The sequence below is a fragment of the Coregonus clupeaformis genome, chromosome 19 (assembly GCF_020615455.1).
Source record: "Coregonus clupeaformis isolate EN_2021a chromosome 19, ASM2061545v1, whole genome shotgun sequence".
NCBI lineage: Eukaryota > Metazoa > Chordata > Actinopteri > Salmoniformes > Salmonidae > Coregonus > Coregonus clupeaformis.
The window spans coordinates 51448621-51474684 of record NC_059210.1 but is presented as its reverse complement, the minus strand read 5'-3'; the positions used below and the strand labels follow the sequence as shown (position 1 = coordinate 51474684).

The 26064-nt window shown below is 43.8% G+C and overlaps 1 protein-coding gene and 1 pseudogene across 2 annotated transcripts in view; one reads left to right on the top strand and one right to left on the bottom strand.

The window, feature by feature from the left end:
* The window catches only part of fanci (FA complementation group I), a 28855-nt gene extending 10405 nt beyond the window's left edge, over positions 1 to 18450 (top strand). For both annotated transcript variants that reach the window (XM_041838061.1, XM_041838060.1), the window contains exons 19-38: positions 563 to 631; positions 731 to 832; positions 1015 to 1209; positions 5481 to 5602; positions 5935 to 6090; positions 6222 to 6401; positions 6961 to 7127; positions 9848 to 9933; positions 11846 to 11962; positions 12071 to 12122; positions 12577 to 12704; positions 12985 to 13050; positions 14611 to 14707; positions 14894 to 15078; positions 15325 to 15381; positions 15492 to 15551; positions 15805 to 15885; positions 15999 to 16094; positions 17924 to 18025; positions 18359 to 18450. In XM_041838061.1, coding sequence (XP_041693995.1) covers positions 563 to 631; positions 731 to 832; positions 1015 to 1209; positions 5481 to 5602; positions 5935 to 6090; positions 6222 to 6401; positions 6961 to 7127; positions 9848 to 9933; positions 11846 to 11962; positions 12071 to 12122; positions 12577 to 12704; positions 12985 to 13050; positions 14611 to 14707; positions 14894 to 15078; positions 15325 to 15381; positions 15492 to 15551; positions 15805 to 15885; positions 15999 to 16094; positions 17924 to 18025; positions 18359 to 18421 — 2181 coding nt within the window. In that variant the 3' untranslated portion in view covers positions 18422 to 18450. The remainder of the gene's footprint in view (positions 1 to 562; positions 632 to 730; positions 833 to 1014; positions 1210 to 5480; positions 5603 to 5934; positions 6091 to 6221; positions 6402 to 6960; positions 7128 to 9847; positions 9934 to 11845; positions 11963 to 12070; positions 12123 to 12576; positions 12705 to 12984; positions 13051 to 14610; positions 14708 to 14893; positions 15079 to 15324; positions 15382 to 15491; positions 15552 to 15804; positions 15886 to 15998; positions 16095 to 17923; positions 18026 to 18358) is intronic.
* A 348-nt stretch (positions 18451 to 18798) lies between these two features.
* Positions 18799 to 26064, bottom strand: part of LOC121531225 — a 29281-nt pseudogene continuing 22015 nt past the window's right edge.

Here is a 26064-nt window from a genome sequence, read left to right as displayed (position 1 = left end):
TAACATCTGCTAAACACGTCTATGTGACAAATAAATACAATTTGATTTGATGAATCACGCTTCACCATCTGACAGTCTAACAGACGAATATGGATTTGGCTGATGCCAGGAGAACGCTACCTGCCCGAATGTCATTTTAGAGAATTTGGCAGTACATCCAACCAGCCTCACAACTGCAGACCATGTGTAACTAAGCCATCCCAGGGCCTCCACATCTGTCTTTTTCACTTGTGGGATCGTCTGAGGAGGGGGAGGGTGCTGATGAGTATTTCTGTCTGTAATAAAGCACTTTTGTGGGAAAAAACATTCTGATTGGCTGGGCCTGGCTCCCCAGTGGGTGGATCTGGCTCCCAAGTGGGTGGGCCTATGCCCTCCCAGGCCCACCCATGGCTGCACCCCTGCCCATTCATGTCAAATCTATAGATTAGGTCCTAATTTATTTATTTAAATTGACTGATTTCCTTCTTTGAACTGTAACTCAGTAAAATCTTTGAAATTGTTGCATTTTAAAGTTTCCAGTATATCTTCTAACACAAGGTTGTCATGTGTGCCTTATTTGTAGGGTTTCCATGATGTCCTCCGCCGCAACTCTCAACTAGCAAGCTCCATCATGCAGACCTTGCACTCACAGGTGTGTGTGTGTGTGTGAGCGTGAGCGAGCGAGCAAGCTCTTCTGGTGTAATTACATGCTGTGTATTGCATTGTGATTTGACATGTGTGTTCTGTCTAGCTGAGGCGGTACTATGAGCCAGAGCAGGACCTTCTGCCCCCAGTGAAGCTGGAGTTATGCATTGGTGCTCAAGGAGACCAAGTCTTCCTCCAGGAGCCTCTGGTATTCACTTTTACTTATTATGTCACGTGTGTGTGCGTGCGTGCAGAAGTGGCCCAACTAGTGGGCTGCACAGTACACTCTACTGCATACTGCTACTCTCTCCCTTGTCTGGCATGCTTGTGTGTGTGTGTGGTGTACGTCCACAAGAACATCAAGACATGGATGCTTCCTATTCCTCTCAGGCCCACCTGTTGAGTTGCACAGTCCACTGCCTGCTCTGGTACCAGGACATGCGCCAGTCAGCCCGGCCCAACGCAGGCGGGAGCGAAGATGATGATGATGATGAAGAGGAGGTTGGATTTCAGGCCGAGCTGCAGAGCATCCTGGAGAGCATCACATGCCGGATGATCAAGTGTGAATTGGAGGACTTTGAGCTGGTGCGTATCAGAGTAGTGACTTTCATAGAACAGTGTGTGTAGTATTATTCCAGAAACACATTACAGGGGTCATATAGACTGGTTGGTTGCAACAAAACCGATGCGTGGGCAACATGTTGACAACATGTAAACTATATTTTGTCTCCAAATGTTTATTGAAAACATACATTTGCACGATGACTACTTGTTGTCTCAAATACATCATTACAGATGTTGGTTAACTAGCTAGCGAATTTGCCATATTAGCATTAAAAATGACATGAGTCAAACACCTCAAAACAAGACATGGAATCAGTAACAAGATACAATGAGCTGAAACGAGCCACCTACGATTTCCCATGGTAGCTTCTTGTCATTGTTGCTAGCTATCTGACCGTTCAGAATCATAACACCACAAGGCCTTTTGCCTCATCGATGCACGCGGTGATCTGAACTTGTTTGAACTTTGTGAAGATCACAACAGAGTGGTGTGCGTTGTTGCAATTATTGGCATAACTTGATGCAGTCCCTAGGTACGAGACAAAGCCGCAGAACCTCAAATGTATTATTGCGTTTATAAAAGGGTTTAAATTGAAAGCAAGAATTATGACCCCAATTATTATTTTTTTAAGCCCTTTTCATACCAGAACGTGTAGTTTCACCCCTCCACCAGGAAAGCTAATTCTTGATGCAGTAATCATTGCTAGGCAACACAATAAATTAAATCACTAGCCAGCTGCCAGCGGATTGATATCATAAATTGATTAGGTCATTTATCAATTACACGTGGCTGGAACAAACCTTTGGACTAACAGATTACGTGGACGGATCTGTAGGGTACAATAGGGTCATATTGATACAAGGTTTGATACAAGGTAAAAAACAACAACATATAGTTACTGTTGGGAGATGTCACTGTAAGGGCCTTGTCCCGTAGATGGAGGAGATGATCTTTAAATATTATCTAATAAATTATCTTATATACAGTGCATTTGGAAAGTATTCAGACCCCTTGACTTTTTCCACATTTTGTTACGTTACAGCCTTATTCTAAAATTGATTAAATTGTTTTTTCCCCCTCATCAATCTACACACAATACCCCATAATGACAAAGCAAAAACAGGTTTAGACATTTTAGCAAATGTATTAAACATAAACTGAAATATCACATTTACATAAGTATTCAGACCCTTTACTCAGTACTTTGTTGAAGCACCTTTGGCAGAGATTACAGCCTCGAGTCTTCTTGGGTATGACGCTACAACAGGGTTCTTCAATTCCGGTCCTGGAGGGCCGAAACACCTCTGTTTTTCATCCTCTCCTTCTAATCAGGGGCTAATTCAGACCTGGGACACCAGGTGAGTGTTTCGGCCCTCCAGGACCGGATTTGAAGAACCCTGCGCTACAAGCTTGGCACACCTGTATTTGGGGAGTTTCTCCAATTCTTCTCTGCAGATCCTCTCAAGCTCTGTCAGGTTGGATGGGGTGCGTCGCTGCACAGCGATTTTCAGGTCTCTCCAGAGATGTTAGATCGGGTTCAAGTCCAGGCTCTGGCTGGGCCACTCAAGGACATTCAGAGACTTGTCCCGAAGCCACTCCTGCATTGTCTTGGATGTGTGCTTAGGGTCGTTGTCCTGTTGGAAGGTGAACCTTCGCCCCAGTCTGAGGTCCTGAGCGCTCTGGAGCAGGTTTTCATCAAGGAACTCTCTGTACTTTGCTCTGTTCATCTTTCCCTCGATCCTGACTAGTCTCCCAGTCCCTGCCGCTGAAAAACATCCCCACAGCATGATGCTGCCACCACCATGCTTGACAGTAGGGATGGTGCCAGGTTTCTTCCAGACGTGACGCTTGGCATTCAGGCCAAAGAGTTCAATCTTGGTTTCATCAGACCAGAGAAACGTGTTTCTCATGGTCTGAGAGTCCTTTAGGTGCCTTTTGGCAAACTCCAAGCGGGCTGTCATGTGCCTTTTACTGAGGAGTGGCTTCCGTCTGGCCACTCTACCATAAAGGCCTGATTGGTGGAGTGCTGCAGAGATGGTTGTCCTTCTGGAAGGTTCTCCCATCTCCACAGAGGAACTCTGAAGCTCTGTCAGAGTGACCATTGGGTTCTTGGTCATCTCTCTGACCAAGGCCCTTCTCCCCCGATTGTTCAGTTTGGCTGGGCGGCCAGCTCTAGGAAGAGTCTTGGTGGTTCCAAACTTCATCCATTTAAGAGTGATGGAGGCCACCGTGTTCTTGGGGACCTTCAATGCTGCAGAAATGTTTTGGTACCCTTCCCCAGATCTGTGCCTCGACACAATCCTGTCTCTGAGCTCTACGGACAGTTCCTTCGACCTCATGGCTTTTGCACTGTCAACTGTGGGACCTCCTATAGACAGGTATGTGCCTTTCCAAATCATCTCCAATTGAATTTACCACAGGTGGACACCAATCAAGTTGTGGAAACATCTCAAGGATGATCAATGGAAACAGGATGCACCTGAGCTCAATTTTGAGTCTCATAGCAAAGGGTCTGAATACTTACGTAAATAAGGTATTTCTGTTTTTTATTTGTAATACATTTGCAAAAATGTCTAAACCTGTTTTTACTTTGTCATTATGTGGTATTCTTTGTAGATTGAGGGGGGAAAAAAATATTTAATCAATTTTAGAATAAGGCTGTAACGTAACAAAAATGTGGAAAAAGTAAAGGGGTCTGAATACTTTCCGAATGCACTGTATAGTTATAAACTGCATGCAATCTGATGATTGGTCAACTTGTGTTCCAACTGGTCAACTTGTGACTATCATTTACGGTAAAACCACGTCTACCTCTTTACTTTCACTCATAAAAGGTATCAGACGGCCTTCATAATTGCACTAGGAGCGGTGCAAATATACATTTGCAGAGAAACTATTCACAAAAATATTGAAAAAAATACAGTTACTGACAAAATAAAGGAAACACCAACATGAGTGTTAATAGGGCGTTGGGGCACCACGAGCCGCCAGGGATCTACACTGACCATGTGTGCAAGGAGCATGTGTGCGCCTAAGTTGAAAAATGTAGACGCACACAAAGAACTTTAGGAGCACAATGAAAAACAGCTAAAATTCTGCATTTGCTCCTACATTTAAATTCCAGGTCACACAGCAAAATATTTAGGCGCATATGCTAGTAGAGCCCTGTAGAGCCCTGAGATCCGCATATTATATTACAGCAGGTCGCATACAGAAATGCATTTTCAGCAAACAGGTCTTCCTCAGGCAGCAAGTCCTGTTTGGTCCACATGTGTCGCAGTATGCAATCTGTATCATACAAGCCATTTTGTCTTTTTTGGGAGTCTACCTGCCATTCAGGGGCCTTTTTTCAACCTTCTCTCTCAAATAAACATTTATCATATGTAGTTATGGTTCGTTTATCATAAGGAGTACTGTAGTCATATTTAAGGTTGGGGTTAGTGGTAGTGTAATCTGTAGTTAAGGTCAACTCTAAGAAAATCTTACAAGGGGAGAGGAGGGGAATGCTTCTACTTTGAGTGGTAGGATGAACAGCAGTAGAGTATTTTATTAGGGGTGCTGACAGCGACGCTGCAAGCAAGCAAACCTATTATTTCTGATGGAATTCTTTCTCTCGCACAATCGCACTTGTCTCAATGCCCGATTGGTTAAAAAAAAGTGTACTTTGGCAATATCAGAAGTATATCAGCACCGCTACTCTCAGACACCAAAAACGGCACCAATTGGCCCATAGGTGGCGCTGTAATAAGCATTCAAAGTGGAAGGCTCAGCCCCTTGGCCCCATTTGACGTACAACCATGAAACTTGGTATATCATTTTCTTATCATAAGGAACACATTTTCCTCAAGGACCCGTAAGGTCCGCCATTTTAGATTTTTCGCCATATTGGATTTTTCATCAAATCGTTAAGTCTTATGAAACGTACATCCAATGGACTGTTAATTGTCTTTATCTAGTACGTTCGAGAAAAGCTAAGCAATTCGTCAAAATATGAGAGAAAATTGCATCTTTGTAAAAAACAAAATGGTGTCCTCAATTAAACCCTAATAACTTAACTTCTCTTCGCTCTATCAACTTGAAACTTGAATTGTACATATACACGAGGGATGATGTATAATGGTTCCTTTCAGCCTGCTCATAAGACAGCACCCCTTTCATTGCTGCTTGCAGCTCTATTTATTTGTATTGTTATTTAACCTTTATCCATACAGGTAAGTCAGTTAAGAAAAAAATAGTATTTACAATGATGGCCTTTTCAGTGACTGAATTGATGTCATCTCTGTGCGACCAGGATAAGTCAGCTGAGTTCTCCCTGGCGTCCAGTGTGGGGGTGAAGAACAGCATCTACGCCGTGCTGGTGATGGGAGTGTACGAGGTGCTCATCGAATACAACTTCACCAAGGCCAACTACAGGTAACCTGAAGAAGACTGGCTCACTGGATCTGTGGGAGAAGCTACTGTATTAGTGTTTTTAATAATTAACTTGTGTGTTCAAATGCTTAAATCAATGTTTAGATATTAGGAAAGTATTTTCAGGATGCTCTGTCCCCGGTACTGCGTGAAGTAAAGGAGTGGGAAACATGCTGAATATGATTTTTATTTTATTTCAATGTGTCAAGCGACAAAGCTCTCAACTCTTGACTAAACTTATGTTTTACCAAGAGGATGTGTAGAACTGGGATGGATAACATGCTACATTGTGAGACAGTGAGTAATATCTTAATATGACACTGTGTGTGTTGCAGTAAGAGTATTTTCGAGGAGCTCCTGGAGCTGTTTAGTCGCTACAACAAGCTGTCTGAGATCCTGAAGGAGAAGTCTGGAAAGGGCAAGAGCAGCAAGAGCCCTCGCAGCCTGCTGTCTATGGGCTTTGTGTCCACACTGCTCACTGCACTCTTCAGGTGTGTGTATGGGGGAATGTATTTCCTGTCAAGGCTGCATACACAAGTGCCACATTTTAGTTCAAAGTCATACAGTACCTGTGTGTTTTGTGGCCTGTCTTGCACCTGAAAGCATGTGTGTGTTCTTCCAGAGACAGCGCTCAGAGCAGAGAGGAGGCTCTGTCGGTGCTGCGCTCCAGTGGGGACTTCCTGCGTTACACTGTGAGCGTGGCTCTGCAAAAGATCACACAGTTGGAGGAAACTGGACACACGGACGGCCCCGACGGACAAAACACAGACAAGACCTTCCATCACCTCTGTGACATCACCAGGTTAGATTCTCTGTGACATCACCAGGTTAGATTCTCTCTGTGACATCACCAGGTCAGATTCTATCTGAGAGATCAGCAGGTTATATTCTCTGTTACACCACCTAGTAAGATTCTCTATGTCATTGCTTGGTTAGATTCTCTATGACATTGCTTGGTTAGATTCTCTATGACATCACCTAGTTAGATTCTCTGTGACATCACCAGGTTAGATTCTCTCTGTGACATCACCAGGTCAGATTCTATTTGAGAGATCAGAAGGTTATATTCTCTGTGATACCACCTAGTAAGATTCTCTATGACATCACCTGGTTAGATTCTCTGTGACATCACCAGGTTAGATTCTCTCTGTGACATCACCAGGTCAGATTCTATTTGAGAGATCAGCAGGTCATATTCTCTGTGACACCACCTAGTAAGATGATCTATGTCATCGCTTGGTTAGATTCTCTATGACATCACCTGGTTAGATTCTCTATGACATCACCTGGTCAGAATATCTCTTGCATCACCTGGTCAGATTCTCTGTGACCTCAACTGGTTTATCCCCCCGCCCCCCCAGTGTCTTGATGTGGCGGTACACCAACATCCCGTGTGCAGTGGAGGATGCTGGGAAGAAGGAGAAGCGTTGCAGTGTGTCCCTGCTGTGTCTGGAGGGCCTGCTGAGGATCTTCAGCACCGGGCTGCAGCGCTACCCAGCCAGGGTGGCCCAGCTCCTTTCTGCCGTTGGTGGGACAAACACACACACACACTGCTCTCATTCTCAATGCGTCACACCAGAGGTCTTCTGTAAAGCTAAAATCCTGAAATTAGATACTTTAAAGCAGGGGTGTCAAACTCATTTTAGCTCAGGGGCCACATGGAGGAACATCTATTCCCAAGTGGGCCGGACCGGAAAAATCATGGTATATATAACTTAAAAACAACAACTTCAGATTGTTTTCTTTGTTTTAATACGATCAACATACAACATAAAGCTGGAGCCTGAGGACAGTGTGTCCAAAATAGTACAAGCACAACATCACTATTAATCATAAAACACGTCAAGTTTATTTGAAAATTCTAAAGAAAAAGAACACACAAACACACAATGCCTCAGTGATTAACAGAACTGTTTCGCAGATCACAGAACTATATCAGGTGTCATTTCTCAGGCAGAAATGTAGATAAAAATAATGAAATCCTGTTCCCCAAACAAGTGCAAGAACCACAGAGTCAAGAATAGGTTAAATATACAAATAAAATCAAATCAATTAAAAACAATAGCACATCAACATAAAAACATATAAACATAAATCTGAAAGCGTTGCTCAAACTCCCGTAACAGTCCCGTTATTTTATCTTTGAACCGCTTCATGTCTGCCACATGTTGGGTCGCGCACACATTTTTCAGACAGGGGAAGTGAGCTGCATCACCACCGGCAAGTTGCGTCTCCCACAATGACAGCTTCAACTTGAAAGAACGTATGCTGTCATAATACTGCGTGACAACTTTGTTGCGCCCTTGCAGCTGTTTGTTCAAGTTATTCAGGTGCTCTGTAACATCCACCATAAATGCAAGGTCCTGCATCCATTCTGCGGAATGAAATTCTAACACTGGTTTGCCCTTTTCTTCCATGAACTGTTCAATTTCTTCTCGTAAATCAAAGAAACGCCTCAGCACAGCACCTCGGCTTAACCATCTTACCTCAGTGTGGTATGGCAGGCCATAGATGTGGTCTTTCTCTCTGAGAAGGCTGTCAAACTGACGGTGATTCAGGCTTCTGGATCGGATGAAATTAACAGTTTGGATGACCACCTTCATGACGTTATCCATCTTTAATGACTTGCAACACAAAGCCTCCTGGTCCAAAATACAGTGAAAAGTCAAAAAATCACGTCCTCCATTTGCAGATTGCACTTTCTCTCTGAACTTTGTCACAACGCCTGCTTTTTTCCCGATCATTGAGGGCGCACCATCTGTAGCCAGGCTGACAGCGCGGGACCAGTCCACTCCGACCCTGTCCAGCGCGCCGACGAGTGCGGTAAAAATATCAGCTGCTGTCGTTGTATCTGTCATTGGCACCAACTCCACGAACTCCTCGGTGACGGTCAATGTGTCATCAACTCCGCGGATGAAAATGGCCAGTTGTGCAACATCTGTAATGTCCGTGCTTTCATCAATTGCAACCGAAAACGCAATAAATGACTTTACTTTTTGCTTCAACTGGCTGTCCAAATCCACTGAAAGATCGGAAATCCTGTCTGCAACTGTGTTTCTTGTCAGGCTGATATTTGCAAAAGCCTGCCGCTGTTCAGGGCACACAATCTCCGCTGCCTTCATCATGTATGTTTTTACAAATTCACCCTCACTAAATGGTTTTGAATCCACTGCGATTTCATTAGCAATGAGGTAGCTAGCTTTCACTGCAGCGTCACTGATGTCTCGGCTGTGAGTAAACACAGACTGCTGTTTCTTCAGACCCGCCAACAGTTCATTCACCTTCTCTCATCTCCGCTGTCCTTGAAAGTTTGTCGGCATGAAGTCTCACATAGTGGCGACGAAGGTTATATTCTTTCAGCACTGCAACATGCTCTGAACACACCAAACATACAGCTTTCCCATTCAATTCCGTGAATAAATAGGATGACAATTTTTCTTGGAACACTCTGCACTCTGCGTCCACTTTTCTCTTTTTTGACAGAGACATATTGGGGCAATGAGGGTGCCAAAGCACATAATGTTAAAAGTAGAAGCCGTAATAAATATCGCGGGCAAAACAAAGTAGCTCATTGGCTGCACGTGCTTGACCTACTTGCTCTGCCCCAGTATAAACAGTTTGCTTGCTTAACACAATTGCTATTGCGCCATCCAGTGGACGCAATTGGAACAGCAGTTCATTTTATTGAAAAATTGCAGCGCATTTTTATACTTTACAAAATTATTATTCATTTTTTAAATGTTTTTATTTTTTAAATCATCTCGCGGGCCGGATTAAACCCGTTTGCGGGCCTGATCCGGCCCGCGGGCCGGACGTTTGACACCCCTGCTTTAAAGTGATATCAATGCAAAACCACAGTGGATATCCCATTTGAGATACAGAATCTATTTTATAAGGGAGAGCTGGCCAAGAAGATGGCTCCAGTTTAAAAACACATGATCATACATTCAGAACAGGTTCAATGAAACAACTTAGAGACCACAAAACTAAAATCCCCAAACAGCTCTCATTCACAATGTATTCACAACAGGGAGTTTCCTTAAGGGCCAAGGCCACACTTTGAACTACCACACAGAACTGTTCATTCATACTCGTCAGTTGTATGAATGAAATAAGTTATTGTGAATGGCTTCCTCGCCAAAGTCGGTTCCTGTAGATATGATTTTGGCTCCAAAGGCCATCGTGAGTAACAGATGTCCTGTCCGTAACAGTTTGGAAACGCATACAATGTGGTGGTTTTCCTTTCAGATGTCTCTGTGGAGGAAGGGAGTGATCACGGGCCAGGGAATGCCAACGTCACAGAGAAGACTGCTTTCTACATTCGCCAGTTCCAGGTGTGACTGAAGTGTTAAAGTATACAGGATGTGACCTTGGGTAGATTCTAGATTATTCTGTTCTAATAAATTAGGAATGAAGTCAGAATACTATCGCCGTAGCCTGAGAGACAGACTGTTCCCCCGCAGTGTTAATTTTGTCAACAACAGTGACAAAAGTATTTGTCAAACACCTATTTTTCAGTGGCAATTGACAAGACTATAAATGACTAAATAGACACAGAAAAAACTATAACAAAACATTTCAGTTTACTAAGACGAGACTAAATTATTTCAGACAACATTCTGACAACTAAGTGGACTGGACAAGAGTTTTTGGATAGATTGGGAGCTTTTCAGTGATGAGCACAATTAATATTAGCAGCATAGATGCTCAGCGCAGTTCTGTTCAGCAGTGGGAAGGACGCGCCACACCCGGCACACACAGCCTACATCAGCTGGTGAGCTGCAGGGAGCAAGCAATGAGTGTGGGCAAACAGGCTCCGCTCCAGCTCTGATTATACACGTCGTGCAGGCGACTCTTGCTTCCCGGTAGCTAACCAGTCACCACCAGCCTTCTAGTTAGCTACCCTTTGCCTGGTTAAGAAACACAAGCTGCTTTACGAAATTAAAAACAATAGCAGCATTGAGTTTAATAGTAAAACAACAGTCTAGCTATGTTTTTCTCTCCCTTGAGTTTAGAAAAGTAGGCTGTCTTTGAATTTGTAGTCTCACTCAACCCTCCCACTTTCCCCACGGCATTTCATAGCCAGGTTCTGTAGCCAAGTCTCCCTCTTTCCCCAGAAAACGTCTTGAGACATTACCGCTCAAAATAAATTACCCATAATACCGGCACAACATTTATTTATTTATATTGTGCATTGGTGGGCTGCATTTTATATTAATAAAGCATATCGCAGACCATTCTAAAACTAGGCTATTTGCGGACCGGACCGTTAACCATTTGTTTAGGCTACACCTTGTTCAGTCATGTTACTTCATTAGCTAGCTATATTGCATCCTGGCAACATTTTGGAACGTTCAGATAGAAATATGCTATGTTAGAACAAACATGCCTCTGACATGTTGAAAAAGGAATAACGTTGGCTCTATTCATGGAATTTCTGTCTGCAAAGTTCGAGAACGTGGCACAGAAAAAAAGGAAAGGGGATAGCAAACATTTTATTGACTAAATTCATCTTGCCACTACACTATATCTGACCGGGTAAATAACTTTATTTTGAGTTAATGTGGACCCAGTGACTCAGACTTGAGCACTTGGACTAGGACCCGAGCACTGGGTCTCGGACTTCAGCCATAGGGACTCGTGACTCGGACTTGGACTCTGACTCGAGCACAGGGGACTTGGGACTCGTTTCGAACTCGAGGTTTAGTGACTCGACTGCATGACTGGGCGAAACAGTCATTAGCTCCTGTTCTACTTCTGGACATGAATGTGTCTGCAGCGTCTGTGGAACATTGATAACAATGGCAATGACACGACCGACTGACGGAGGTGCAACCCATACTACTTTGCCAATACTTTGTGGCACCATCTGGTGGTGATTTTGCTTCTCGCTCTCTGCGCTTGTGTGTGTTTGTTTTGTATGTAATGTGCAATATCTATGTAGGCTGAATTAGTCATTTACATGGCCAGATAATTATTATATATCCCTATATATGTTGTCATATTTCTGCTGTTGGGAAGAGAATAGAATGTAATGCATAAAAATATGCTGGTAGGACAAGGGTATGTTTGTGCACATGGAAGTCAGTGATTTTAATGAGGCAATACAAATGTGATGTGACTAAAATGAAAGGGCATTTACAAAAATGTGACTAAAACTTAATTATATTTTAGTAAAATGATTAAGACTAGACTAAATCTAAAAAAGAGTGTCAAAATTAACACTGTTCCCCTGTCCATCCACAGAGGGCACTGTTCACCCAGCTGAGTAGAGGGGAGGAGGACTTCAACAGCAAGGAGGCTCAACTCCTGGTCAACATCCTGAGTGTGCTCTCACGCCAGCTAGAACCCTCCTCCCAGCAGGTAGGCACCCTCCCAAGTGCACTTCATAGAGCCAGTGAGGACTGATGAGTGGGCTAGGCCTCCTGCTCACTTTCTCTCTCTCTTGCTCTCTCTCTTGCTCTCTCCCAGTTTGTTCAAATGATCACCTGGACTGTGAAAATCTGCAAGGAGACCAGCTTTGGTGAGTAAATGGCAACAGGCAAGGTAAAGTGTTGCAGTTTTGGACCCTAGGCCCAGGGCTGCGTGATAAGGGCAAAGAATCTAATTGCCGGTTGTTGTTTTTTTTACCAACTATTGCGATTAATTTGGTTTTAAAACCCTGCAGATTTGGACTGAACTGACACAATATAGCCATTTGAATTCTGTCACAACATACGCCTGAGCTTTTGTTCCCAAGAATCAGTTTGGCATTAATGCTGCTAAGAGTTCTTTATTTAATAGAAAGGGAAGTGGTTATGTGTCTCATTTTTCCTCCCTCTCTTTCTTTTCCTCACTCACTCCCTCCCTCTTTATTTATCTTCCTCCCTCCCTCAATCTTTCGCTCGCTCGCTCCCCCCCTCCCTCCCTCCTTCCCGCTTTCTTTCTTTCCTTCCCTCCCTCCCTCCTTCCCTCCCTTTCTCCTTCCCTCCCTCCAGAGGACGTAACATTCAGTAAAGGCCTGCTCTCCCTGCTCTTCAGTCTGCACGTGCTCTACAAGAGTCCTGTCAGTCTGCTGTGGGAGCTTTGTCAAGACATACACAGTCAGCTGGGAGACATCGACCAGGTATCGACTGCTACAGACTGCTACAGGCAATCTCACTGACAACAGCCTTCAGACGGTCATAGTATTTGACCCAAAACAATAGCTCATTATGATCAGAGAGAAAATGTCAGTGCTGTTTTAACTTTAACTGTTTGTGAGCTACTATAGCCTTACTGCAGGGTTTGGGTCAATTTAAATTCCGTTAATTCAGGAAGTAAACTGAAATTCAATTTCTTGCTGAATTGACCACAATCCTGCCTTACTGTAGCCGTACTGTTGTGGTTTTATTATCCAATAACAGGATGTGGAAGTGGAGAAGCAGTCTCACTTTTCCATCGTCAACATGAAGACCGCTGCACCGACAACAGTGAGTGGCGCTTACCTACCTGCCTTTTAAACTGCAAAGTGTTATTGTGTCTCACCCTTCCTACCTAATCGACCCCCAGCTCCTTACACCTAGGCACGACCCCCAGCTCCTTACCCCTAGGCACGACCCCCAGCTCCTTACCCCTAGGCACGACCCCCAGCTCCTTACCCCTAGGCACGACCCCCAGCTCCTTACCCCTAGGCACGACCCCCAGCTCCTTACCCCTAGGCACGACCCCCAGCTCCTTACCCCTAGGCACGACCCCCAGCTCCTTACCCCTAGGCACGACCCCCAGCTCCTTACCCCTAGGCACGTGTAGATCTAAAATTAAATTATTGGTGTTAGCTTTACAGTATTATGTCCATTTAGCTTTTGGAATGCTAGGCAGGATTTTAGACACAGTTTTTATACCTATCCCATTCTTCAAGATCTACAAGACGTACCTTAGCACGTTTCTCACACTGGCTTTAGCCACGGAGGGAGCAGGCCCCTCGGAGGGTCTGCATTGCGTGACAAATTCCCATGATTTGTGAATCTGTTCGGACCAAACACCTAGCACAACAGCTAAAATGGATTTGAAAAAGTAAGATTTCAGTTAATAGAGAGAAGTATTTAACAAAACTACATTATGGCATTCACTAATCACAAAACTATATACAGTGCATTCAGAAAGTATTCAGACCCCTTGACTTTTTCCACATTTTGTTACGTTACAGCCTTATTCTAAAATTGATACAATTGTTTTTTCCCCTCATCAATCTACCCCATAATGACAAAGCAAAAACAGGTTTTTAGAAATGTGTGCAAATTTATAAAAAATTAAAAACAGAAATATTACATTTACATAAGTATTCAGACCCTTTACTCAGTACTATGTTGAAGCACCTTTGGGTTCTTGGTCACCTCCCTGACCAAGACCCTTCTCCCCATATTGCTTAATTTGTCTGGCGGTGGTTCCAAACTTCTTCCGTTTAAGAATGATGGAGGCCACTGTGTTCTTGGGGACCTTCAATGCTGCAGACATTTTTTGGTAGCCTTCCCCAGAACTGTGCCTCGACACAATCCTGTCTCAGAGTTCTACGGACAATTCCTTCGACCTCATGGCTTGGTTTTTGCTCTGACATGCACTGTCAACTGTGGGACCTTATATAGACAGGTGTGTGCTTTTCCAAATCATGTCCAATCAATTGAATTTACCAAAGGTGGACTCTAATCAAGTTGTGGAAACATCTCAATGATGATCAATGGAAACAGGATGCACCTGAGCTCAAGCATCGCAAAGGGTCTGAATACTTATGTAAATAAGGTATTTCTGTTTTTTATTTTTAATACATTTGCTAAAATATCTGTAAACCTGTTTTAGCTTTGTCATTATGGGGTATTGTGTGTAGATTGATGAAGAACATTTTATTTTAGCCATTTTAGAATAAGGCTGTAACGTGGATAAAGTGAAGGGGTCTGAATACTTTCCGAATGCACTGTATAGTATACATTTCGGTACATTTGTGGACAAAATTCTTACTTACTTAACCTTTTAATGTCCTATTTCTCTTATTTCAGCTCTTGGTGCTGTCTCAGGTGGGGAAAGTATTGGATGAGGTGGACTGGCTGATCACCAAGAAGAAAGGCCAGTTGGTCCCTGACAAGCTCAGCTCTGGTACGGTACACACACAGCATGACTAGTCCTCAACTGGGAAGGATGAGTAGCAGGGGAGAGGATATCTCTATATGTGTAACCTGTATGTGAATGTGTTAATTGCCCCAGTCTGTCTTTCTGTCCGTCCCTGTCCTCTGTGCGCACACGCATGCACCATCTTTGTCCTTCATCTTCGTGTGTGTCCAGGTGATGCCACCCAGGCTGCGGGTCAGCAGGACCCAGTGGAGAAGGCGCTGACGCTGCAGCTGGGGACCCTCCTGACGGCCCTGAACGAGCTGATCCAGACTGCCCTGCCCTCTGGGGTCTGCACCAACACACTGCTGGGAGAGCTGAGCCGCACATACACCATCCTCACCACCCTGGTCAAATATGTAAGTCTGACTTATCTATACCCACATACACCATCCTCACCACCCTGGTCAAATATGTAAGTCTGACTTATCTATACCCACATACACCATCCTCACCACCCTGGTCAAATATGTAAGTCTGACTTATCTATACCCACATACACCATCCTCACCACCCTGGTCAAATACGTAAGTCTGACTTTACTATACCTACCTACTATATCCCCTCTAAAATGAATGACCCATGACTTATCTTTATCTTTGCAGTATATCCAACTGTGCTCAGGCCAGCAGAGCCTGCTCCCAGCACGCCTGGAGAAGCTGGTGAGTCTGCAGCATTGCTCTCAATGTACACTACTGGATTACCTGTCCTATGAGCCCCAGGTGTGTGCACCCCCCCTCCACTAAAATCCCTAATAACCCTGTATTTCCAGGTCAAGCTGTCCGGCTCTCACTTGACTCCACAGTGCTACTCCTTCATCACCTACGTGCAGGTATAGCCTCATGTTGACGAAATCTAGCCTCCCCACTGGCCATTGTCTGCCAGCAGGTAGCATCGTTTGTTTCTATGCCCTCGACATTTGACAGTATGGGCAAGATTTACTAAGTGTCTGCACCTGTTTTTTCAGCAAGGGATAGACTTTCACCTGGTGCAAATGCTAATAAAACATTTATTGTTGACACTGTCCTCTAGCTTAGAGGCTCTTTCATGTTGTTGTGACCTTTGACATTTGTGTTTTCTTACAGAGTGGTGAGCTGGCCGGTGGAGGAGGTGCAGATGATAAGAAGAAGAAGAAAAAGGAGGGGGAGACCACTGCTACAGCATCGGTAAGGAGTTTCTGTTACACACCTTTTATTTACACTTGCAAAGAAATCACTTCAACTGAACTTTTGAGCCTTGGTCTAACTAAAACCATGTGTACTGTTCTCCCATTCTCAAGGCCAAACTCCTACGTGAGACCAAGGCCATTCCCAACCTGATCTACAGTATAGAGCAGTATGAGAAATACCTAATCACCCTCTCCAAGAAATCAAAGGTATGTATGGGAGTGCTTTGGGATGGGAGATTGTCTCAAATTGAATTGATGAGTGTAGCTACTTGTAACCAGACAAATCAAGATCTGGAATTGAAGACACAATAGCAGATATACAGTGGGGGAAAAAAGTATTTAGTCAGCCACCAATTGTGCAAGTTCTCCCACTTAAAAAGATGAGAGAGGCCTGTAATTTTCATCATAGGTACACGTCAACTATGACAGACAAAATGAGGAAAAAAAATCCAGAAAATCACATTGTAGGATTTTTAATGAATTTATTTGCAAATTATGGTGGAAAATAAGTATTTGGTCAATAACAAAAGTTTCTCAATACTTTGTTATATACCCTTTGTTGGCAATGACACAGGTCAAACGTTTTCTGTAAGTCTTCACAAGGTTTTCACACACTGTTGCTGGTATTTTGGCCCATTCCTCCATGCAGATCTCCTCTAGAGCAGTGATGTTTTGGGGCTGTCGCTGGGCAACACAGACTTTCAACTCCCCTCCAAAGATTTTCTATGGGGTTGAGATCTGGAGACTGGCTAGGCCACTCCAGGACCTTGAAATGCTTCTTACGAAGCCACTCCTTCGTTGCCCGGGCGGTGTGTTTGGGATCATTGTCATGCTGAAAGACCCAGCCACGTTTCATCTTCAATGCCCTTGCTGATGGAAGGAGGTTTTCACTCAAAATCTCACGATACAGTGCCCCATTCATTCTTTCCTTTACACGGATCAGTCGTCCTGGTCCCTTTGCAGAAAAACAGCCCCAAAGCATGATGTTTCCACCCCCATGCTTCACAGTAGGTATGGTGTTCTTTGGATGCAACTCAGCATTCTTTGTCCTCCAAACACGACGAGTTGAGTTTTTACCAAAAAGTTCTATTTTGGTTTCATCTGACCATATAACATTCTCCCAATCCTCTTCTGGATCATCCAAACGCACTCTAGCAAACTTCAGACGGGCCTGGACATGTACTGGCTTAAGCAGGGGGACACATCTGGCACTGCAGGATTTGAGTGCCTGGCGGCGTAGTGTGTTATTGATGGTAGGCTTTGTTACTTTGGTCCCAGCTCTCTGCAGGTCATTCACTAGGTCCCCCCGTGTGGTTATGGGATTTTTGCTCACCGTTCTTGTGATCATTTTGACCCCACGGGGTGAGATCTTGCGTGGAGCCCCAGATCGAGGGAGATTATCAGTGGTCTTGTATGTCTTCCATTTCCTAATAATTGCTCCCACAGTTGATTTCTTCAAACCAAGCTGCTTACCTATTGCAGATTCAGTCTTCCCAGCCTGGTGCAGGTCTACAATTTTGTTTCTGGTGTCCTTTGACAGCTCTTTGGTCTTGGCCATAGTGGAGTTTGGAGTGTGACTGTTTGAGGTTGTGGACAGGTGTCTTTTATACTGATAACAAGTTCAAACATGTGCCATTAATACAGGTAACAAGTGGAGGACAGAGGAGCCTCTTAAAGAAGAAGTTACAGGTCTGTGAGAGCCAGAAATCTTGCTTGTTTGTAGGTGACCAAATACTTATTTTCCACCATAATTTGCAAATAAATTCATTAAAAATCCTACAATGTGATTTTCTGGATTTTTTTTCCTCAATTTGTCTGTCATAGTTGACATGTACCTATGATGGAAATTACAGGTCTCTCTCATCTTTTTAAGTGGGAGAACTTGCACAATTGGTGGCTGACTAAATACTTTTTTTCCCCACTGTAGAGCTGTATCGGCACTTCTCAGTAACAGACCAGCTCCAAAACTAACCAAGGCACTGCATTATTGTAACTACAATGAGATAAACGGGTGTCTGGGTGTTATTGTTGTGTAGGTTAACCTGATGCAGTACATGAAACTGAGCACGTCCAGAGATTTCCGCATCAACGCAGCCACTCTGGAGGCAGCGCTGCAGGAGCACGACAACAGTCAGCAGGTAAGCATCAAACATACCACTGACACATATTGTACAGATGACGGCGATCTAAAACTTTGATTTCGTCTCTTATTCACTCAGCTCCATCATGACCTATCACACCAAATTCACTAATGCTTTATTAGTCCTGTCCATACTCCCGCATTCCATTGACTCTGAGGTCAATAACACACATTCATAAGTTATAACTCCATGGATCGTTTTTGTGTCTTTCCCAGACCCAATGGTCTGAGCTGCAGTCATTCATTTCTTCAGTGTCTGACACCACATATCCAAGTGTGTTTTGAGGAGGATACACGTGTAAGTGCTGGTTTGTCTCTCCTCTCCCTTTAGGCCATAGCCTCCCAGGAGCCAGAGCAGAGCCAGGAGCCCAAGAAGAAGAGGAAGAAGCAGTAATGGAAAACAATAATACCCTGGCCCTTCTAAACCTCTCAGTACACTCCTCTCTTAACCAGTCTGGAGTTGCCCACATTCATCCGGATGCGTTCTGATGATCCACTGAGATGGGTTGTGCTCATTAGGCCACGGCGTAGCAAAATGTTTTGCAACAGACAAACTAAATGAGCATTTCTTATTAGACAAGTTCAGAAAGCCCCGCTTCGGACCGTTTTCTTCTATTATGTGCCTTATTATCATGAACCTGCATAGAACCAGTAGTTCCTATTGACGTCATTGGTTTGATGACTCAGTGCCTGGGTTGGGGCAGCTCTGGAGGACCTGTGTATCCCATGAAGCCTCTGGCTGCACTAGCTACATCATAGAGGACTGGTCGGTTCACCCTGTTATTTCCCTTTTCCCAGAGAGCCTTTGGTGATGTCGATGGTTATGTCCATGGCCTCACCTGTGGACAGTCAACATGTTGTTATTCTAGGTACATACTGTACAGAGAAAGATAATAAACAATGTTTTGCATTATGATCATTTGTTAAAAGCTTTTACTAAGCAGATAGAGCATGCAAGAGCATTTCTGCTGTATTTATTAATTTACAGTAAAAATGTCACTATGTAAACATGTTTGTTACTTTACAATGTTAAGAATTATACATTTTAAATGTTGTAATTGTGTGAATTTCTTTTATATATTTTTTCCGCATTTGTGTGTTCATTTCCAGTCAACACTACTTCCATCTGGTGTCAGTTCTAGTGTTTTCGACAGCCAAAGCTGCTGGTTTGTAAAAGCAACAAACTACTTTATATACTGAACTAAAATATAAACATAACATGTAAAGTGTTGGTCCCATGTTTCATGAGCTGAAATAAAAGATCCCAGAAATGTTCCATACGCACAAAAAGCTTACTTCTCAAAACTGTTGTGCACAAATTTGTTTACATCCCTGTTAGTGAGCATTTCTCCTTTGTCAAGATAATCCATCCACATGACAGGTGTGGCATATCAAGAAGCTTATTAAACAGCATGATCATTACAAAGGTGCACCTTGTGCTGGGGACAATAAAAGACCACTCTAAAATGTGCAGTTTTGTCACAATGCCACAGATGTCAAGTTTTGAGGGAGCGTGCAATTCAAATAAAAAATGTGTTGTCACATACACGTGTTTTGCAGATGTTATTGCGGGTGTAGCAAAATGCTTGTGCTTCTAGCTCCGACAGTGCAGTAATATCTAACAATTTCACTACATATACCCAATACACACAAATCTAAGTAAGGAATGGAATTTAAGAATATATACACTACCGTTCAAAAGTTTGGGGTCACTTAGAAATGTCCTTGTTTTCGAAAGAAAAGCAATTTTTTTGTCCATTAAAATAACATCAAATTGATCAGAAATACAGTGTAGACATTGTTAATGTTGTAAATGGCTATTGTAGCTGGAAACGGCTGATTTTTTTATGGAATATCTACATGGGCGTACAGAGGCTCATTATCAGCAACCATCAGTCCTGTGTTCCAATGGCACGTTGTGTTTGCTAATCCAGGTTTATCATTTTAAAAGGCGAATTGATCATTAGAAAACCCTTTTGCAATTATGTTAGCACAGCTGAAAACTGTTGTGCTGATTAAAGAAGCAATAAAACTGGCCTTCTTGAGACTAGTTGAGTATCTGGAGCATCAGCAATTGTGGGTTCGATTACAGGCTCAAAATGGCCAGAAACAAAGAACTTTCTTCTGAAACTCGTCAGTCTTTTCTTGTTCTGAGAAATGAAGGCTATTCCATGCGAGAAATTGCCAAGAAACTGAAGATCTCGTACAACACTGTGTACTACTCCCTTCACAGAACAGCTGATCACGTGTAACCACGCCAATTGAGGACCTCAACATCCGGCTACTTCACCTGTGGGATCGTCTGAGACCATCCACCCGGGCAGGCTGATGAAATTGAGGAGTAATTCTGTCTAATGAAGCCCTTTTGTGAGGGAAAACTCATTCTGATTGGCTGGGCCTGGCTCCCCAGTGGGTGGGCCTATGCCCTCCCAGGCCCACCCATGGCTGTGCCCCTGCCCAGTCATGTGAAATCCATAGATTAGGGCCTAATTAATTTATTTCAATTGACTGATTTCCTTATATGAACTGTAACTCAGTAAAATCTTTTAAATTGTTGCATGTTGTATTTATATTTTTGTTAGGTATAGATCTGATTGCCATCACATGCACACTACAAAATTGCAATGCGAAGAGTTTAAAGAATTAAGTACAATGATGATATACAGGACTCACCCTGTGGCAGGCCATATCTGCGCTCCAGCCCTGTGGGGTTGGAGGGAGTCACACAGTCCATGGTCACCTCCTTCCTCAGACACTGGTCAATGTCCACAGCACTGAAGAAAGCTACTGACTGGGGCAGGTCCTGCATGCCCAGCGCATGGGCAAACATACACCTTTAAAGCACAATGGTAAAAGATGGAGGAACACATACAGTGAGGGAAAAAAGTATTTGATCCCCTGCTGATTTTGTATGTTTGCCCACTGACAAAGAAATGATCAGTCTATAATTTTTATAGTAGGTTTATTTGAACAGTGAGAGACAGAATAACAACAACAAAAAAATATCTCAAAAATGTTATAAATTGATTTGCAGTTTAATGAAGGAAATAAGTATTTGACCCCCTCTCAATCAGAAAGATTTCTGGCTCCCAGGTGTCTTTTATACGGGAAACGAGCTGAGATTAGGAGCACTCCCTTTAAGAGCGTTTACCTGTATAAAAGACACCTGTCCACAGAAGCAATCAATCAATCAGATTCCAAACTCTCCACCATGGCCAAGACCAAAGAGCTCTCCAAGGATGTCAGGGACAAGATTGTAGACCTACAGTGGGGAAAAAAAGTATTTAGTCAGCCACCAATTGTGCAAGTTCTCCCACTTAAAAAGATGAGAGAGGCCTGTAATTTTCATCATAGGTACACGTCAACTATGTCAGACAAATTGAGGAAAAAATTTCCAGAAAATCACATTGTAGGATTTTTTATGAATTTATTTGCAAATTATGGTGGAAAATAAGTATTTGGTCACCTACAAACAAGCAAGATTTCTGGCTCTCACAGACCTGTAACTTCTTCTTTAAGAGGCTCCTCTGTCCTCCACTCGTTACCTGTATTAATGGCACCTGTTTGAACTTGTTATCAGTATAAAAGACACCTGTCCACAACCTCAAACAGTCACACTCCAAACTCCACTATGGCCAAGACCAAAGAGCTGTCAAAGGACACCAGAAACAAAATTGTAGACCTGCACCAGGCTGGGAAGACTGAATCTGCAATAGGTAAGCAGCTTGGTTTGAAGAAATCAACTGTGGGAGCAATTATTAGGAAATGGAAGGCATACAAGACCACTGATAATCTCCCTCGATCTGGGGCTCCACGCAAGATCTCACCCCGTGGGGTCAAAATGATCACAAGACCGGTGAGCAAAAATCCCAGAACCACACGGGGGGACCTAGTGAATGACCTGCAGAGAGCTGGGACCAAAGTAACAAAGCCTACCATCAGTAACACACTACGCCGCCAGGGACTTAAATCCTGCAGTGCCAGACGTGTCCCCCTGCTTAAGCCAGTACATGTCCAGGCCCGTGCTAGAGTGCATTTGGATGATCCAGAAAAGGATTGGGAGAATGTCATATGGTCAGATGAAACCAAAATAGAACTTTTTGGTAAAAACTCAACTCGTCGTGTTTGGAGGACAAAGAATGCTGAGTTGCATCCAAAGAACACCATACCTACTGTGAAGCATGGGGGTGGAAACATCATGCTTTGGGGCTGTTTTTCTGCAAAGGGACCAGGACAACTGATCCGTGTAAAGGAAAGAATGAATGGGGCCATGTATCGTGAGATTTTGAGTGAAAACCTCCTTCCATCAGCAAGGGCATTGAAGATGAAACGTGGCTGGGTCTTTCAGTATGACAATGATCCCAAACACACCGCCCGGCAACGAAGGAGTGGCTTCGTAAGAAGCATTTCAAGGTCCTGGAATGGCCTAGCCAGTCTCCAGATCTCAACCCCATAGAAAATCTTTGGAGGGGAGTTGAAAGTCTGTGTTGCCCAGCGACAGCCCCAAAACATCACTGCTCTAGAGGAGATCTGCATGGAGGAATGGGCCAAAATACCAGCAACAGTGTGTGAAAACCTTGTGAAGACTTACAGAAAACATTTGACCTGTGTCATTGCCAACAAAGGGTATATAACAAATTATTGAGAAACTTTTGTTATTGACCAAATACTTATTTTCCACCATATTCTGCAAATAAATTCATAAAAAATCCTACAATGTGATTTTCTGGATTTTTTTTCCTCATTTTGTCTGTCATAGTTGACGTGTACCTATGATGAAAATTACAGGCCTCTCTCATCTTTTTAAGTGGGAGAACTTGCACAATTGGTGGCTGACTAAATACTTTTTTTCCCCACTGTACACAAGGCTGGAATGGGCTACAAGACCATCGCCAAGCAGCTTGGTGAGAAGGTGACAACAGTTGGTGCGATTATTCGCAAATGGAAGAAACACAAAATAACTGTCAATCTCCCTCGGCCTGGGGCTCCATGCAAAGATCTCACCTCGTGGAGTTGCAATGATCATGAGAACGGTGAGGAATCAGCCCAGAACTACACGGGAGGATCTTGTCAATGATCTCAAGGCAGCTGGGACCATAGTCACCAAGAAAACAATTGGTAACACACTACGCCGTGAAGGACTGAAATCCTGCAGCGCCCGCAAGGTCCCCCTGCTCAAGAAAGCACATATACATGCCCATCTGAAGTTTGCCAATGAACATCTGAATGATTCAGAGGAGAACTGGGCCTATGACTGCCTATGACCCCAAGAACACCATCCCCACCATCAAACATGGAGGTGGAAACATTATGCTTTGGGGGTGTTTTTCTGCTAAGGGGACAGGACAACTTCACCGCATCAAAGGGACGATGGACAGGGCCATGTACTGTCAAATCTTGGGTGAGAACCTCCTTCCCTCAGCCAGGGCATTGAAAATGGGTCGTGGATAGGTATTCCAGGATGACAATGACCCAAAACACACGGCCAAGGCATCAAAGGAGTGGCTCAAGAAGAAGCACATTAAGGTCCTGGAGTGGCCAAGCCCGTCTCCAGACCTTAATCCCATAGAAAATCTGTGGAGGGAGCTGAAGGTTCGAGTTGCCAAACGTCAGCCTCGAAACCTTAATGACTTGGAGAAGATCTGCAAAGAGGAGTGGGACAAAATCCCTCCTGAGATGTGTGCAAACCTGGTGGCCAACTACAAGAAACGTCTGACCTCTGTGATTGCCAACAAGGGTTTTGCCACCAAGTACTAAGTAATGTTTTGCAGAGGGGTCAAATACTCATTTCCCTCATTAAAATGCAAATCAATTTATAACATTTTTTACATGCGTTTTTCTGGATTTTGTTGTTGTTATTCTGTCTCTCACTGTTCAAATAAACCTACCATTAAAATTATAGACTGATCATTTCTTTGTCAGTGGGCAAACGTACAAAATCAGCAGGGGATCAAATACTTTTTTCCCTCACTGTAAGCTGCTTATTGAACAGACGTTTGAAACATTATGTAAAACGAGTGTAATTCACGGGCTATGAATGACAATGACAATACTTTCAATTTTAACTTACAATTAGCTGCATCCCAACCGTTTAAATGACCACGTGGTCATTTATGTATTATTTAGCCTGAAAAGACCATTGAGGTTAGATCTTTTGCTAGGGTGACCTGGCCAGAGGTCAGCAGGAGACAGTGAATGAGCCAGGGCAGTACTACTGACTGTGTGAGCAGGTTGGTGATCTGCAGAGCCAGTGCTGCCCAGTAGCGGTCTTCACTGCAGACCAGTAGCGCACATCGTCGTTGATACTAATACAGAAGCGTCCGTCGATGTCATGCTCCTCCATCAGCCAGCGCATGGCCACCAGCATCAGATGGAGATAGTCCACTGCCGAGCTCTGCACCACCCAGTTCACCCTGCTGGTGATGAACTGACACACACACACTCACACACACACACGTTCATCTCTTTATCTTTATCTGTGTTTGAGTGTGAGACAGTCTGTTCTTATGAGTGAGTGTGTTATGTGTGTGTGTTATAATTGTGTATGTGTCTTTATGATTGAGTGTGCGTGAGTTCTCCGGACCTCATCCTTGATGGTCTGAGGCTCCACTGCTCTGCTGATCCTGCAGCCTGGGACGGAGGGTGGCCGGCTGGTCTGTGGGCGATGCTCTCCAGCTTGTAGAACGTACCTCCGGCCCACAAACGCTGGCCTGCCACCTCCCACTTCCTCCTCCAAGAACTGCATGGCCAATAATGAGAGGGTGAGGTAGAAAGTAAGTGTTTGTCCCTAGCCAGATCTACAGGGGTATCTAGGGGGAAGGGCTAGCGGGTCGATTTGGAATTCAGGGTCAGTGTTTGTGAAGGACTTCAGTTCATACAAAGCTGACATTACTGCCCAGTTCAAAAATACACTACATCACCAAAAGTATGTGGACAGCCCTTAAAAATGTGGCTATTTCAGCCACACCCGTTGCTGACAGGTGTATAAAATCGAGCACACCGCCATGCAATCTTCATAGACAAACATTGGCAGTAGAATGGCCTTACTGAAGAGCTCAGTGACTTTCAACGTGGCACTGTCATAGGCTGCCACCTTTCCAACAAGTCAGTTCTTCAAAATTCTGCCCTGCTAGAACTGCCCCGGTCAACCATAAGTGCTGTTATTGTGAAGTGGAAACGTCTAGGAGCAACAACGGCTCAACCGCGAAGTTGTAGGCCACACAAACTCACAGAACGGGACCGCCGAGTGCTGAAGCGCGTAAAAATCGTCTGTCCTCGGTTGCAACACTCACTACCGAGTTCCAAACTGCCTCTGGAAGCAACGTCAGCGCAAGAACTGACCTCAACCCTATCAAACACTTTTGGGATTAATTGGAACACTTGACTACGAGCCAGGCCTAAACGCCCAACATCAGTGCCCGACCTCACTAATGCTCTTGTGGCTGAATGGCAGAAAGTCCCCTCAGCAATGTTCCAACATCTAGTGGAAAGCCTTCCCAGAAGAGTGGAGGCTGTTATAGCAGCAAAGGGGGGACCAACTACATATTAATGCCCATGATTTTGGAATGAGAGGTTCGACGAGCAGGTGTCCACATAATTTTGGTAATCTAGTGTATGAAATTAAATCAATTTTTTTTGTCACTTGCGCAGAATACAACAGGTATAGACCTTACCGTGAAATGCTTACTTACAAGCCCTTAACCAACAATGCAGTTTTAAGAAAAAAAGATTGGTCCTTCGAGCCGGATCTCAAATATACGTTTTTGTCGTTCCGGGGGACACCGAAAACCGTGCACGGGCGGATAATATATACGTAAATAGACTAAGTCCTGGCCTCTGAGACAGGGGGGTTCTTTACAGGCTGGTGGTAAACTGATTAAACGACAGAAACGTTGACGAGATCTAACCAAAATTAATATCCCAGCTGCAAGAATAAGGTCAGTAATTTTTTATCATGGATTTTTTGGGTTGAAATTGATATCTTGACACTGCAGTAAGGAAAAAATTAATAGTTTAAATCTGCTGTAGTGAGGGTAG